At 33.9% G+C, this 16,184-nt stretch overlaps 2 protein-coding genes across 3 annotated transcripts; both read left to right on the plus strand.

The window, feature by feature from the left end:
• The first annotated feature begins 6,629 nt into the window (after positions 1–6,629).
• On the plus strand, positions 6,630–8,651 carry LOC105170663 (uncharacterized). 2 transcript variants are annotated; one of them, XM_011091526.3, is made up of 3 exons: positions 6,631–8,066; positions 8,212–8,283; positions 8,369–8,651. In XM_011091526.3, exons 1-3 carry the CDS (start codon positions 6,999–7,001, stop codon positions 8,372–8,374), a joined length of 1,146 nt encoding a protein of 381 aa, XP_011089828.1. In that variant the 5' UTR covers positions 6,631–6,998; the 3' UTR covers positions 8,375–8,651. The 2 variants fall into 2 exon arrangements, with proteins under 2 accessions (XP_088741288.1, XP_011089828.1); XM_088885162.1 differs by lacking the exon at positions 8,369–8,651 and having other exon boundaries at positions 6,630–8,066; positions 8,212–8,289.
• Positions 8,652–8,807: 156 nt separating this feature from the next.
• On the plus strand, positions 8,808–14,082 carry LOC105170655 (transcription factor DUO1-like). Its single transcript, XM_011091514.3, has 3 exons — positions 8,808–12,381; positions 12,908–13,151; positions 13,406–14,082. Exons 1-3 carry the CDS (start codon positions 12,164–12,166, stop codon positions 13,910–13,912), a joined length of 969 nt encoding a protein of 322 aa, XP_011089816.2. The 5' UTR covers positions 8,808–12,163; the 3' UTR covers positions 13,913–14,082.
• Positions 14,083–16,184: the final 2,102 nt, after the last annotated feature.

A 16,184-nucleotide genomic window follows, 5' to 3' on the forward strand; every position in this document is an offset into this window, starting at 1 on the left:
TTACAAGTGGTCTCGCGTTTGAACATTACGTGTGTGTAATATCAGTACAAGAATTAGATTTTCTAAAACTATTTTTTCCATTTCGCAATTTATAACTTTTATTTTCTTTTTATGTCAACTTGAATTAGATTTAATTTTGTTAAAAATCATACCTATAATAATAAGAATATCTAAAATTACATTTTTTATTTTTATTTTTTTCTAATGTGATAGAGGGAATAGAGAGTAGGGCCGATGGGTGGTGGGGACTAGAGGAAGTGGCGATCACGTGGGATTGAAGTGAATAAAATTGTGTTGTCAGATGAGTTCACGTGCGTTGGGACTTTAATTTGTCGTCTTATCTCCTCATGCTTTTCTATAGATTTTCAAGAGATGTAGACAATTTTTTCTCCTTTTTTTTCTTTTTCTTTTTTCTTTTTTTTTTTTAGTGTTTGTCTCCCTCCAAACCCACAAATCCAATCTTTCTCCAATCATTGGATAATATCCTCCCCATTCTTTCTCCCTCATTAACCATTAATTAAAACTATTATTTTCTTTAATATTTTATTCAACAGTTTTTTTTTTCTTTTCCAATGTTGATATTGTTTTATGATTCTGGAATTTATAATTTTTTAAAAAATATTTTACGTAGCAAAATAAGCAAATACCCATTATCTTAGTATATATATATATGTGATCAGATCGCAGTTTGTTATCTTACAAATTCATATAAGATTGGTTACATATATATGTATATATATCTATTCTTTTTATTGAAATTGAATAATAACAATATATAAATTTGTCCATGTTCTATACGATTATCAAAAAAAACAAAATTTATATTATATTCTATGAAATATATAGATAAAAGGGTTCGAGTCGTTTCTACATTAATCAACACTATTAACTAAAATGAACTGTAGAAAATACAAATTGTTTATAAAAATATTAAAAAAATTACAGACTAAATGTACACAGTTTTCTTACAACAACAGATGATATGAAACGGACAATTTTTTAATAAACAGTGGTTCATTCTTATCAATTTCACAAAATATCCACTAACATTATCTTATAGAATTTTTTATAATAACTCAAAATTAAGTAAATAAAATATAGTGGGAAATTAAAAAAAAAATGGAGCAAGATAAATGAGTTGAAAGTAGAAGAGGGAATAAATGGTCATTGAGAAATGATGAGATATGCAATCCATCCAAGTCCAGAGGCAGAGAGAGAGAGAGAGAAAGTGGTAATCATATATTCTCCCAAACAAAGTACACAAATTTGCAATCATTACATTTTGTGGTCCACTCCTCATTCCAACATTTCTCCTTTTTCTTTCTTTCTCTTGTCCCTATTATTTAATGCTCTGTTTGGAACCATCTCCACATTTTCAAAACCTAAATTTAATACCATTCTTATCCTTTCATTGTTACTCTCTCTCTATTTTTTTTATCCAAAAAAATTATATATTACATTTAAAATAAATGCTCAGATATTTTTACGTATATCCAACTTTTGATTTTATAATCATGAAATTCTAATTTCAATTTTTAAATTGAAATCTCATTGATCCGACTCTTCTTTGAGCCATTGTCTTAGGTCAACTATTAAATTGTAAATTCAAATAACTGTCGTTAATTTTTATCGAATCATAAAAAAAATATAAAAATTATGAGATCTCAATTTTAAATATTCAGATAAAAACACAATATTGTAAAAAAAAAATTGAATAACCACTTGAAAATAATAAAATACACTTTTTACTCACAAAATAACTATTCGTAATATTATTTTATTAATTTTTTATTATATCAATAATAATTTTAAATTATTATTCTTTTAAATCTAATCTAATAATTTGTATATGGGAGGGGGTCCCAATTCCATAGGTGTTTGATACGAGGTGTGGGCCCACATGTAATGTGGTCCAAAATCCAAATAATAATTGAAGCATCCAAAGGTAGGAAGCCTAATAATGAATTAAATCATCCAATTCCAATTCCAACTCCCCAAACAGTCCCATCGGTGCGCCCTACCTTATTTGTACCAAAACCCCAAATCTTGGCTGTCTTCACGTGATCTTGCCCCCACCCTCTACCCCCCCTCCCCTCCCCACCCCCCTTTCTCCCTATTTTCTCTCTATTCATTCGTTTTTAGTTTTGGCCCTACATCAAAATTTAAACATATGGAATACGATTGAATTAAACCCATTTTTTTTCAGTTTATTTTATTTTCCATAAAATGATAATTTTTAGTTGAAAATCAGAAACCATAAGTTTAGAGAAATAAAAATGATTTCATATATGCACTTCCATTTAAGGAAATATGTGTTTGAGCACACATTTGTTTTTTAGAATAAGGTAACGAAAAGATAATAATCGTATCTTGTATGTATTAAATCATGTTATACATGAATTTGCTTAATCGATTTTAGTCATTGTAAATTTTGAGTTGATCAGGTGACGAATTTGCTATATTACATAAATAATTATGATCGACAGTTTTTTACAAAGAATTATTGTATCATAGTCATGCTCGAAGGGGCTGATTGTAATTTTTTTTATTTGTCTAAATTTTTAATCTACAAAAAGAAAAAATCACATACCTAAAGCAAGGATGGTAGAGCATACAAGTCACATCCTTATGGGCATCAAGGAACAACCACTACAATATATACATGAGTTGGAACAGAATAGCGACCACATCCAACACAAGTATTTTGACATAACAAATATGGTAGTGTGGTGGCTGGTTAGTCGATATTTATTTGAATGCAATGAGTTCGAACCTCGTTAAAAACATCGAGCTCGCGATATTATGTAGGTGTATTATGAGATGATGGTAGTGGTCTATAGTATTTGATCCGATAAAAATTAAATGGATTTGACTTATTAGTATGTTGGCGAGAATTATAATGATTAAATTAAATAATATTTTAATGAATTATGATGAAATAAATATTTGGTGATAGTTAATTTTTTTTAATATGTTGGTTTTCAAATATTTATAGATAAAAGAAAATAAAATGGAGATGAGCAGAATGGTTTGATATGTAGGATCCAGTTGGGATCCCACGTTAGATCTCAAATACCCAAATGAGTGAGGAAGTTGTATGATTGATTGCACCTGGAAAACAGCAACGCCTGCACGTGTGATGTTTTATTTTTATTTATTTATAATATTGTGTATGGTAATATTGGTCTTTCAACACCGGCCAGCCAGCCAGTAACTAGTAACTAGGGTCAGAGTCAAACAATGCATGCAGATACATCTCTCAAAACCTCAATCATTGCTTCCAACTCAATAAAACAATCAACATCTATCTCCGTACAATTGGAACACGTGTTCCAGCCTTGCAAGATGAGATTTCCCTCTAGGATCCGCACGTGGGACGACTCTGTAATTCATGTTTTTCGGGGTTCCTAAATTCTTCATGAGTTTGATTAATTAAAGATTGGTTGCTACATAGGAATTTGAGGGTTGATTAAGATTTGGAGGAGTGGAGGGTGGGGTGCTTTGTTATTGGTTGGTGTATTGAGATTAAAAGATGTGCCCCACTTGATGAGTAATCATGCATGTTGTTTAAGAATAATGATTACGAGGTTATTGCATTGTTTATTACTAGGTTTTTGAGGTTAACGCGCGGGTTCATTTACTTCATGTGCTGCTCTTTTTTAATACCGGTCGTGGGGGGTCACTACTGTTTTATTACATTTATATAAGTTTAGGTTTTTTTGTTAGAGTGTCTAATTTTGGGCGGCTGATTCCTAAAACTTTATAAATTGGTACAACCAAACTTAGGACATGCTTACTTGAATTGATAAAGTTGAATAATTAAAATAGTATAATTTACTATAGCTTTGTTTATTTTGATAAATGGGATTTCGGTAAAGGATCAAATCCGGCTAAAATCACTGTTCTTTCGGAATACCTCATCTCACCAAAATTTAAAAATTGATGGGATGAGTTATTTGGCTATTGGAGTTAATTTTACAAGTAAAAGATTTGTAATTAATATCGAATTTTTATCGTCCATTTAATCAAATACCTAAAATAAATGGAAAAATGATGTCATTAAATTGTTACAGACGAGCCGTGCATGAAACGGTCTCATGGTTGCTATGACGGTCTGAAAGAGAGTGAATTACTGGCAAAAAGACACTGGAGAGGGGGAGGCGTTGAGAGTGAAGGTCTATCTAGGAGAGCAATGATATGATGATACCTATGTTGGCCAATTCTTGATATTTCATTAAAGACGTCCTTCTCTTTTTAATATATATAATATAATTTGACTAAAAAACTTGACAATATATTTGACTTACGCACTTCTCCTTATTGATGAGAGATAGAGAGAGGAGAAACGAGAGTGAAGGTCAATTTAGGAGAGCAGTAATATGATGTGTCAATTCTTGATATTTCACTAAAAACGTCTTTCTCTTTTTAAATATATATATAGTTTCGCTAAAAAACTTGACAAGATATTCGACTTACACATACGCCAGGTGATGTGAGATATTACGAATTTTATGACGTCATTGTAATTCTTTTAATTTAATAGAGAGATATTTAGAACAAAATCAAGTTTAAAAGGTTTAAAATGATTGTCACTTAATAAACAGCAAACGTTGGTTGTACCTTGTACGTGGGCGAATACTACATCAGCATCCCTCGTTATTGCAGGCTAGCAACTGTTTTTGTTGTTTGTGTGCTTGGGCCTCAGCCCAAGTCTCTGCAATAACGTCAGGAATGTCGGGGGACGAAGCCCACGTTGTCATACCACTAACACAAACACCAACACTCAAATTGTTTGATTGGGCCGCTTAATCAAGCCTTCCATCATATTGGATTCTTCGATATTTACACATTCTTGTTAACTGTATTGGGCCTTCAATTTCTTGCGCAGAATGACGAATGTACATCATTATTGTTTGAAAAATTATCAATACTCATAATTCTAACAGTCGTCTAATAATAAGCTCAATCCATTTTTTATAGTGAACTAACCAAAATGCTCTTGTGGATAAAGAATTATGATTTCATTCATTTTTTAAATTGAATTTATCCTTTTTTCCATCTTTGAATTTTAAAAAAGTATATTATGTTGAACGTCTTCATCCAATAAAAAAGAAACAATAAATGCAAAAGAGGGTTTGAAAACTCAACAATTAATTAATACATAAACCCTAAAATTCATTGCCACCAAATAGAACTCAACTTTGTTATGTCATCTCTTTAATTTCAACTATTTTCAGCTAATTTTTTCAGACTTAATATGCCATTGATGGTCGTTTCTAATTATTTCATTGGTTGATAATTAATGTATTAAAATTAATAAAATTGGAAAGAAATTTTTATTCTAAAAGTTACAAAATGGTACTCAATACTCATCTACATATGAATTCATGTCTGAATTGTATGATGGATCACTCTTCTAGATTTTTTATTTGTAGAATAGAGAACAAAAACAAGAAGAATCTTTTGAAATTATAGCGACAACTTTAACATTCACAAGCCCATAAATGTGGTTGGTTGGAATTATTACAATTTTATCTCCAAACCTAACAAACGTTGGCGCCTTTGTTTCTTTCTTTCCTTTCCTTCACTTGTTACTTTGGTTCCAATGGGACTTTGTAACAAATGCTACCCATCACATTTAAGGTTTACTTGAATGAGTCATAATGAACTATACAATTTTGACGCCAATTTACATTTCTATTTTAGCATTTTGAACCCTTTTGTCAATTTTATTTATTATATTGGATTTAAAATATTTGATTATTTTTATATTTTCACCAAGCATGTTAAACTAATATATTTTCCAACTTTTTTCTTTTCCCAAACTGTTTCTACTCTCGATCATAATATGATACATAGTAAGCTAATAAAGAATTTTACTGAACACGGCTCGTCGTATTTAATAGCACGATTGATCTCATAACTCATTATTCTGTTCGTCAGCAAGCAAGTTCAGGTAGTGCATCGAAATGCACTCTATGAAAAATTATATGTGTCTTTGCTCCAAACACGTAGTAAAAAGAGATCAAGATTTGAATAATCATGAGCAGGATGGCTCGCACGTTTTGTCGAAAATCTCTTTTCATAGTAAGTTCATAATGTACAGTTACTCGATGACCGTTATATTGTTGATCATGCAACAATTGATATGAGTATCAGGTATATTGTCAGTTTGTACAATCATGTACGTAAAGTATGAATTCATCAGTTCATAAAAATTCTACTTGCAGGGAATGTATAACAGACATGAACGAAGCCAGATAATTATATAATATATATCATTTTTTTTTTATAAACAACTATTGAATATTGATATCTCGTACAATCATCAACCACCGAAACATACAGACTGATACAGAATTTTATTTGTTTTTGATTCAAACAATTAGCAATGAATTTTTTTGTCTTTTTTTTACAAACCCTAGCAAGTATGAAGGCAATGTATTGCTCATACATATAAGATGTTGTAAAATTCATCGAATGGAGAAAGGAAAAAGAAAAGAAGAAAAATAATAGACAGTGAAATTAGGCTAAGAGGGTAAAAATCCAATGCTGAATTCAGTTGAGCCGCACAAAATCACTTCTGTGAAACCTAAGACTGAGTCAGTATATATATATGTATGTTAATGTATGTGTACGTATGAATGTATGTAGAGGTGTGTTTATATTATTTGTTTTTGTAACCGTCTTCTCTTCTACCTCCACTGCTCCTTCTCTGCAACCCCATTCTCTTTTCTCTCTCTACAATCACAAATTGCTTTCTCTCTCAGCTTTGTTCATTCTCTCTCTCTCTCTTCAGAAACCCTCGCCGTGGAAACAACCACACTCATTACATACGCACATACATATACTTGTTCGGCCCGTTTGGATTCACTGTTGTTCAGATGAAACTCCGGCGCCGATCACGGCTCAGATAGTTCCTTTTTTTCTCTGTCGCTGTTGAGGAGTTTTTTTTTTAGTTGAATTTGACGGTGCCGTTTTGAAGAGCTTTGATTGCTATGGCGTCTACAGTTCCGGCGAAGTCTCAGCCGCTACACAATTTCGACCTGCCGCATCTCAAATGGAATAAGGACGGAAACTCCAGCGGCCCCCACCAACGCCGCCGCTCCATCAAGTCGCCGTCACGGAGGCCGAATACGTCCTCCCCCTCTCCTATCCGCCAGTCGCCGTTGCGGGACTCTGTTTCAGCGACGCCACCGCGCCTTCAGTCTCCGTTGCCGGACTCTTCCGCGCTTTCATCCCGTGAATCTCCGGTTCACGGGGATTACTCGATGAAACAGTCTCCGATTCGTGGAGAATCATCTAAACCGTCTCCGATTCGGGAGTGTGTGAAACAATCGCTGACTGGTGGTGACTCCGAGAGGCAGCCGTTGCTTAATCGCGATGCTGTGCGGCAATTTATTAGGCGGGATGTGGTGTTGGAGACGGAGTATTTGAAGAATGGTAAAGGTTCTTTGATTGAGTACCGGAGAAATCATTCTAAGGGTTCCGCTTTTGATAGCATAAGGAATGAGGTCTTTTCATCGAACTCTGAGCAAGCTAAGGAGAAACTCGACAAGAAATCTAAGGGAAAGGATGTTGATGAAGCCGGAAGTAAGAGATCGAAAATCTTGATTAAAATTCCTTGCAAGAACAATAAACTAGAGGAAGAGAGTCCACAGGAAGAGCCCCCCAATATTGACAATAATGATGGGCATGATGAAACTGATGAGGTGCAGGAAGATGGAAAGACTAATAACACCATTGATGAGGAAACTAAGACATGGAATCTGAGGCCACGAAAGCCCCTACGAAAGTCACAGAATGTAGCTGGAGTTGCAGAGAAAGGTAGTGTTTCTGCGCTGCCTGAAAAGAATAAAGCTCATTCAACCTTGATCAATGCAAATAAACCAGGGGAAAAGGAAGGGAATTGCAGCGGCGGTAGTGAGAAGAAGGAGAAGAGAAAGCTCAGCATTTCAATTGCGCTATCAAAAGATGAAATTGAGGAGGATATCTTCATTCTGACTGGATCAAAGCCAGTGAGGAGGCCTAAGAAGAGAGCAAAGAACATACAGAAACAACTGGATGTAAGAAAACATCTTATCTTTGATTTCATCTCATTGCTTTAACTTGGAATTTTTCTTTTTTATATATATGTTGTTTCATTGTATTTTTTGGTATAGGTTTCTATCAATAAGTATTATTTATTTGTTCAATTTTCCTGAATTCCAGTTTGCGTTTCCTGGATTGTGGTTGGTATCAATAACTCCTGAATCGTACAAAGTATCTGAAAATTCTCTGAAGGTATAGTCTCAATATCGTAATCTGGTTTGATCATCATATTTTTTCTGTTAGGTCGACTGTTTACTGATCGAGAATGACTGTGCAGGGTTAGATGCAATCAACAGAAGATGATTATTCACTTCAAATATGTTCACTGAAAGGTGTAAGGTGCTGCGTTTCCAATTTATTGTTATGGCATTTGGAGTTATAATCTGCAGTAACTTGTAAAGCTGAAAGGAAGAATAAGTTTTTGGTTAGGGTTATTCGACATTTCTTTTTACTTTTATTTCATGCTGATCTCATAGCACTAAGAGAACTTTAGGTTTCTAATTATCAGTAATGGCAGCTGTAAATATGGACCTCTACCTTTAAGATTTTCATTTTGACTATGCATTTGGTGTTCTTTTACCTTTTTATTATTCATTTAATTTCTTTTTTGCCTATTATGATGGTTTGGGATTTTCGGTGTTAACCCAAAAATGTTGGACACTGCGAATCTTACCCTTTCAAGCTTTTGCAATATTTAATACTGACAATGTTGGCTGCGTTTTCATACATGGCATACCAATCCATTGTTGAGCACTGCTTGTTATACTCCTTCAGCATTTTATTCTCAGGATGCTGGCTGTGATGTAGTTGATGGTATTCGAATTCACAGTTGGAATGCTGCTTGTTATATTGTTCAAATATTTAATGCTGAGAGTGCTGGCTGCGATCAGTTGACGGCACACCTATCCGGATCGAGTGTTGGTGTAAGTGCGAGAAGACAGTGATTGGCTCTAAGGTAAATCTAGGATAGAGGCTGGAACATTCAGCAGAATCTAAGAACAAAGGTCTGGATACAGAGAAAGAGAGAGGTCATCCTCGAAATAATTCTAATGTACAAACAGAATGCGGATACCATAGATAGCTGTGAGAATCTTATAGTTTCTTCTAACAAACAACAAAACAGATAATGTACGATCTCTTGATAGAATTAATGATGCAACCGAAGGAGAGCTCCTAGTACGAGTTACCTATTCTTTTGCCCATGACTTTACAAGTAAAAGAAAACTCAAAGACTACTTTCTTTGTCTAAAGATTCCTTTGTGCATATACCAGATTTAGAAGATGATCAAAGGGTTGTTTGACTACCCTAATGGTGAAGACTGATGAGAAATGATACTTTGTTAAGGCAAAAGGATAATGCTCTAAACCACAGTAGTATAGGATGTTTGTTTGACATTGTTCTTCGATGCATTCTTGGTTTATGTCAAAAAAATCTTAATTGTAGGACGCAACTTCTTTGTCCAATATGCTCATGAGCTGCTCGGTTGTCACGCAAGGATATGTTGCTCTTCCAGTATTCTTTTTGTTCTTATACTTTTTCATTTTCTTTTTGCTTTATTATCACCTTTACTTCTGTCTTTCTTCATATTCTTTTCAACTTACCTTAACTTTTTGCTTGGACGGAGCTTTACTTTTTTTCATCTGGAAGTTATACTCAGACTTGTTTGAATGGTCATTCCTTAATATGCTGCCGTCCTTACTCTTGCCTCTCACTAAAATATTGATGCCATATGGGGCTGGACTGAAACCATTGTCGTGAGCTCCATCAAAAGTTGATCTTTGAAGGCTTCACATTGTCCTTAGGATCTGTTTACTTGGGTTTTTGCTGCATGTTGGCTCCGTTGCCCATACTTTTTTGAAGCCTGCTTGTGCTTATTACTGGCTGAAAGCACTTTTTCTTTACCTTTTCATTTTCCTCTTGAATTATGCCACAAGTGGCGTATATATAGGATCGGGAATTTGACATGGAAGAGGAATTAGGATGAAGAATGTGTGATGCCTGCTGAGGGAAAAAGGTGAGGCTCATTTTTAAGGGGAAAACATGCCAAAACATAGTGGATGGCTTGACTTGAGAAGTAGGATATGATCCTTTCAATTCCTTCTTTATTTATTTATTAAAGAAAAGGTAAGAGTAGAACTTTTTCATTAAATGGTAATCTATTAGTAGGTGCGATTTCTTTCCAGACTGGTCCTACAAGTAATTGACTGGTAGGACTCTTCCATTTTAAGCCCCAGCCTGTGATTATGATGTTCATCTTTCTCTTTCATGATGTAAGTGTTAACTCCGCAATTATCTCTACTTCCAATTTTGTGTAGCTTAAAGGACTCTCTTCTTATTTTTCCTAGCTTTCTGAGCCTAAATACATAAAAATCAGTGTTGAGTCCTAAAATCACTTTGAAACATTTTGCATCTATTTCCTAAAAAGTCTTTGTTGGAGCAAGGGAATTTCTTGAGTTGGGGATTGATTGTGGAAGCTCGAACCTTGACTCGGTTTTCTTTGCGCATCTTCAACTATGTTGTCAGATTTGTTTTGACTTTTGAGGTCCTCATCTTGTCTACAACAGTGGGTGTGAATCTTGAGCATATGTTCTGTGAATTGCTGGTCATTGTGTATTTGCTATAAAATGTTTGAACGGTACTATTTTTAGGAAATTGGCATATGGTCAAAGGTATCTGAAGATAATTGATTGTTTATTTGTAGGTGGAGTGGTTTTCTATTGCAAAATGTCATCCCCAAACACCCATCCCACAGTGTTATTTGAATTCTAACTTCAAATGCCATGAACAGGTCGGAATCAGACATCAGGAAGCTCCAGGCCACTGGAATCGAATGCTGGCGGTCTCAAACACAACTAACTTGGAATGGATAAACCTTAAAAAGTGGTGGCCAACGTTAGGTTTGTTCATATGGCTGTAAAGTTTGAGCGGATACGGGTCCGGCAACAGTTATAAATTGAGCAACAAAAAGGAAAAAAAAAAAAAAAAAGAAAACACCAAGGGCTCACATGGAATGAATGAAGGAATAGTGTATTAAAAAAACTGGTGGATCCGAGGACATCGAGTCACGTTCCACGACATCTTTCGCCGACTTCTCTTAAGAAACAATTTGGTACATGCTGCGAAATACAATGAATTTGTCCTTTCGGAACTAGCTACAAGTACCCTTATTATCTTTTTCTGCTGAGCTTAAAGGAGAAGCTCTTAAGAAGTCCACTCACTAGGTAACCTTAATGAGAGGAAATGAAATCTAAGTCATAATACGGTCGCCCTATGATCTCAAAGAAAAACGACACTTAATAGTCAACAATCGTTGCTCGTGCAAATATTAAAAGATTAATATTTGTCCCAAGTTATACTAATACATTTATGAAGTAAAAACCTATTAATTAAAATCAGTGATTTTTTTAAAAAAATTATTAAATTACTAACTTTATATATTAGTGATTGTAATAACGAGTGAGATACCAACAATTGCGGAGTGTAAAAAAAATATCCTTAGTAAAACTTCCGGTCATAAAATGATATAAAACATAGATAGTTATTTTCATGTATATTGATGGGTATTCTAGCAAAAACATATGTACATGAAATTGTATAAATGAGGTGGTGAGAAATGAAGGACGTGATCATTACACCCCGATCCATTTTCAAGAACTAAACAAACACATACACACAGAACTAGTTGAAGCCCAGACCATAATCAAGAAAGCAAAGGGCATTTACGTAACTTGAGTGAGTGAATTTGAACTTTGGAGAAAAAATAGGAAAAGTGGCCCAAAATAGTGGGGGAGAAAAAGAGGATAGATAGATAGTGGGATAACCGCCTTAACCGTCATTTCCCTTCCCCCCCCCACACTCACTAGTCACTCGTCGCTACAACTAGATAGATAATAGAAACAGTGAAGAAAAAAGAGTTGAATATCATCAGTAACATCCGCAGACCAAGAATCTAGTGCAAAAAGCCTTCTAACAATAATAACAGTAACAATTCTTGCTTGCACATGCCACAATTACACTAAGAATTCAGCCTTTGATTTTCTTCTTCTTTTTATTATATGGTTTGAGTGTTAAATGGTGGTGGAAGAGAAGAGGAGAATGGCGCATCACAATGGGACTTTGGAGGTGAAGAAAGGGCCATGGAAAGCAGAAGAGGATGAAGTCCTTATCAACCATGTCAAAAGATTCGGCCCCAGAGACTGGAGCTCCATTCGATCCAAAGGCCTTTTGCAGAGGACCGGCAAATCCTGCCGCCTCCGTTGGGTCAACAAACTCCGACCCAACTTGAAGAAGTATGCGCTCGACACTGCATTTTCAGTGTGTGTGGGTTTAATTTATGAGTTTGATGTAATCTTGGTGAATTCATGTTCGGCTCTGTGTTTGAATTTGATATGGAGACACTATACGATGGGCTAATCCTGGCCTTCTCTATGATTCCCCCACCTCCAGTTTTTAGTGCAGGCGGAAAAAAAAAATGCTTTCTTTCTTTCTTGCTCTTGTTTCAGTAAATTTTCTGGTTGCTGTGCAAACTTTTAAATTGCATTACTTGTGTCTGTTCTGTGTGTGGATTTGATTATCCTGAAGTCAGCATTCTGCGTATTTGATGTTAACTTATGCTGAGTAAATCTTGGAGTATATTGATCTTTGAGTTTGACATGTGTATGATAAAATGTCTAAGCACTTCTTGGATATCATAACGGTTCTTACAGTTATTTTAGCTTGTCTTATTATTCAAGCATAATGATTAAAAAAAGGTTTTATGTTTGCTGATGGGATCTCTGTTTTTCGGCAATTGTTCTTTGATTCCCATGCTACTAGTGGGGTGAAGTTCTCGGCGGATGAGGAGAGAACAGTGATTGAACTGCAAGCTCAATTCGGCAACAAATGGGCCAAAATCGCTACTTATTTGTCCGGAAGGACAGATAATGATGTGAAGAATTTCTGGAGCAGCAGGCAGAAGAGGCTGGCAAGAATTCTGCAGACCTCTACACCATCGTCCAGCAACTCACCAAAGAATCCCAAGGAAGCCAAAGCCCCGACTTTTCACATTCCCTCCTTGGAGGTGAGAGAGCTTGTTCTTTTCACAGCTGATTTTACTTGAGTTTCTTGATTTATAAGCTGCATGTTTATTCGGTTGTCAGTCTTCCGAGATTAGGTATTTAGGGACATACCTCCCCGCATGATCATTCTTTACTCCAAAGTACTCTTGTAACAAGTAGATTGATGTAAACTCATCGAGATTCAATGATAGTGGTTGTGAAGTGAAGTTCATTCCAGTGGTTCTTCTGAAACTCGTGGGATTTTTCATATTTTCAGGCACCCAAGTTCAGCTCATCAACAGAAGAAGAATCAGGGACAAACTCACGGTCTTGCTCATCACCGCATGTCAGTGACTCTATGATGATCAAAATGGTACCATTATCAGACCTAGGACAGTACCCAGGCCTGCTCACTTACGAGCACAGCCTATTTCAATTCAACTACACTCCTTCTGACAAGAATACATTTGTAGAGCCACAATCCCATCTCTCGTTTCCTTCTATCCCACAACTGCAACCACCGGACTTTCCTCTGCCACTAGAAAGCCAAGACGTCATCACTAGACTTGATCATACATTTTTGGATGTTTTTGAGCTTGCCGGTGCATCTGCATTAGGCACTGCACAGCTTCCTATGGTGCCATCTTTTCTTGGACCTGAAATTGCTAAAAATGGAGAAACTCCCTGTGCGGTGACGACTCCCGACAGCTTCATCGATGACTTCCCACCTATTGACATGTTTGATCATATAGAAGCACTTCCAAGCCCATCAGAATGGTCTTAGTTAGCTCTTTTAACTTGAGATCTAGCAAGTAGTTTGTTTGTGCCATGTATTGTGTAGTTTCTTGTTAATTCTTTTCTATGAACTAAAGATTCTCATAGGTAATGTCGTTGACGAGGGATTGACACTCTTTTTACCTCCCATATTTGCAATTGTTATCCCTCTTCTCTTCATTCCTATCTTAAATTTTATTCAGTCTTCACTCTGTTTAATGCACTCATTTAAGTTTAAAGGGCTAGGCTCATAATTTAAGCCAGTTCTTGGATTAAGGAAACAGTACGTTTTTCAAAATAACCAGTTTTAATAAGTTTAGTTAGATACTTTTAAAATAACCAGTTTTAATATCATTTTTAATATATTTTTAATATTAATTAAAATAGGAACAAAATAAATTAGATTTAAGAAATAAACAACTAGTTTTTTAGATTAATTTGTTATACGCACATTTATACGTACTATACACATTGGTATATACCAAATCATTTTCCCCCCACCTTTTCCTTTTTCTGTTAATCTCTTATTTGTTTAGTTTCGTCCCCCCTTATCTCTCATATCACTTTTTTTTTTTAATATCTAAGTTTTATTTATTTATTATTTATTTTACTTATCATAAATCAATAAATATTTAAATCCTTAAAAAAATAATTCTTATCAGATTTTAATAAATATTTATAATTTTAAATTTAAAAAATTAAGTACACAATCCAATGTAGAGATAATGGTAATATCATATTATTTGAGAATGATGATTAATAGGCACGTTATGTGCACGTGCAGGATTCATGTACACCTACTTCAAAAACAAAACAACAATAAAAATTTTCTTATTTTTTTTGATAATATGTACCAGAATATGAAATATAAAAGTAAATAAATATATAAAACAAACAAAAGAACAACAAAAATAAATCGAAACGACAAAGAAACAACATTTCTATTAATCAAAAGCAAATCAATTCTTTTTTCTAGTACATTAAACAACGAAAACTAAATTACTTATTAATTCACTACAAATACAACTTGTTGAAACATAAATAAAGCAGTTTCATTCAGTTGTTTCATTGTTCCTCATATGTTGGGGTAAGTATTTCTTCAACCAGACAGGCTTGTTGCGAATTAGTAATCTTATCACCCCTTCATCCCCCAATATAATACCAGGGAGATCCACCCTCATAAATATTATCCTCCCAAATTCCGGATATCTATTTTCTCTTTTACATATATATAATCTACGCAACTTCCATATCAACTTTCATAAGTAGAAAACAAAAATCAAATAATTAATTCATAAAATTAAAAAAAGATTTATTTTTCCTATATTTCTTAAAAAATCAAGTTTTGTATGTATATATATTCTTTCTATATGAAATGTAATTTGAATGATGTATCAATTGAATAATTTATTCTAATAATTTATATAAATCACTGCATGAAGCATCCGAATATCAAATTACTTAATTTTTTTAAAAAAATTATTTTCAGGTGCACGCACAAAATATTAATTAATATTAAGCGCATATCATATATATATATATATATATATGCCTGCACATTTACTTGAACTCATTAGTATTTATTAAAAGAAAAGAAAAAATATTTTGCACAAAATTAAATAACAAAATTTTCAGACTCAATTTTCACAAATATTCATTTAAATACATACATTACTCAAAGTTCATGAAATTTATATTTTTTAACACCATGAATTTCTTAATGTACATTATTTTTTTTAAGATGAAGTTACAATTAATTTGAATACTCTAAAAAGTCAATTTTATAAATTTACTGTTAGAAAAACTCAAATATAAAATTAATTAATTCACAAAATCAAAAAGATTTTCCCATGCACGCACTACTTAGAGTTTTTTAATATTTTAACAACAAAAATATTTATATAAAGATTTATGTTTTTTTTCCTAAAATGAATTTAATGTGAGTAACATTTATATAAAGTTAAATAAATAATAAATAAATTATACCTAGTGAAATGTTGGTGTATTTCTTGCCAAGTGAGGGGCAAGCAATTAGAGAAGGTCATGAACAATGACCTCTCTTCCTCCTACGCACGCGCACTTGCACGTGCACGTTGGCTTGCCGGCACAAATGGCTGTGCATCAGTGTTCAATCTGTTCATGGTTGTTGATCGGAAATCTAATTGTATAACTGTGCAAAGAGTATTAATCTTTTTGACAATGTTATAATGATGAAGAAACACAATGTTGCAGCACTTATTTATAACCAAAAATGGAGGCGAATTTGTTAAGATTGAGAATTT

Source organism: Sesamum indicum, linkage group LG1, assembly GCF_026168435.1.
Source record: "Sesamum indicum cultivar Baizhima isolate 11 linkage group LG1, ASM2616843v1, whole genome shotgun sequence".
NCBI classification, from domain to species: domain Eukaryota; kingdom Viridiplantae; phylum Streptophyta; class Magnoliopsida; order Lamiales; family Pedaliaceae; genus Sesamum; species Sesamum indicum.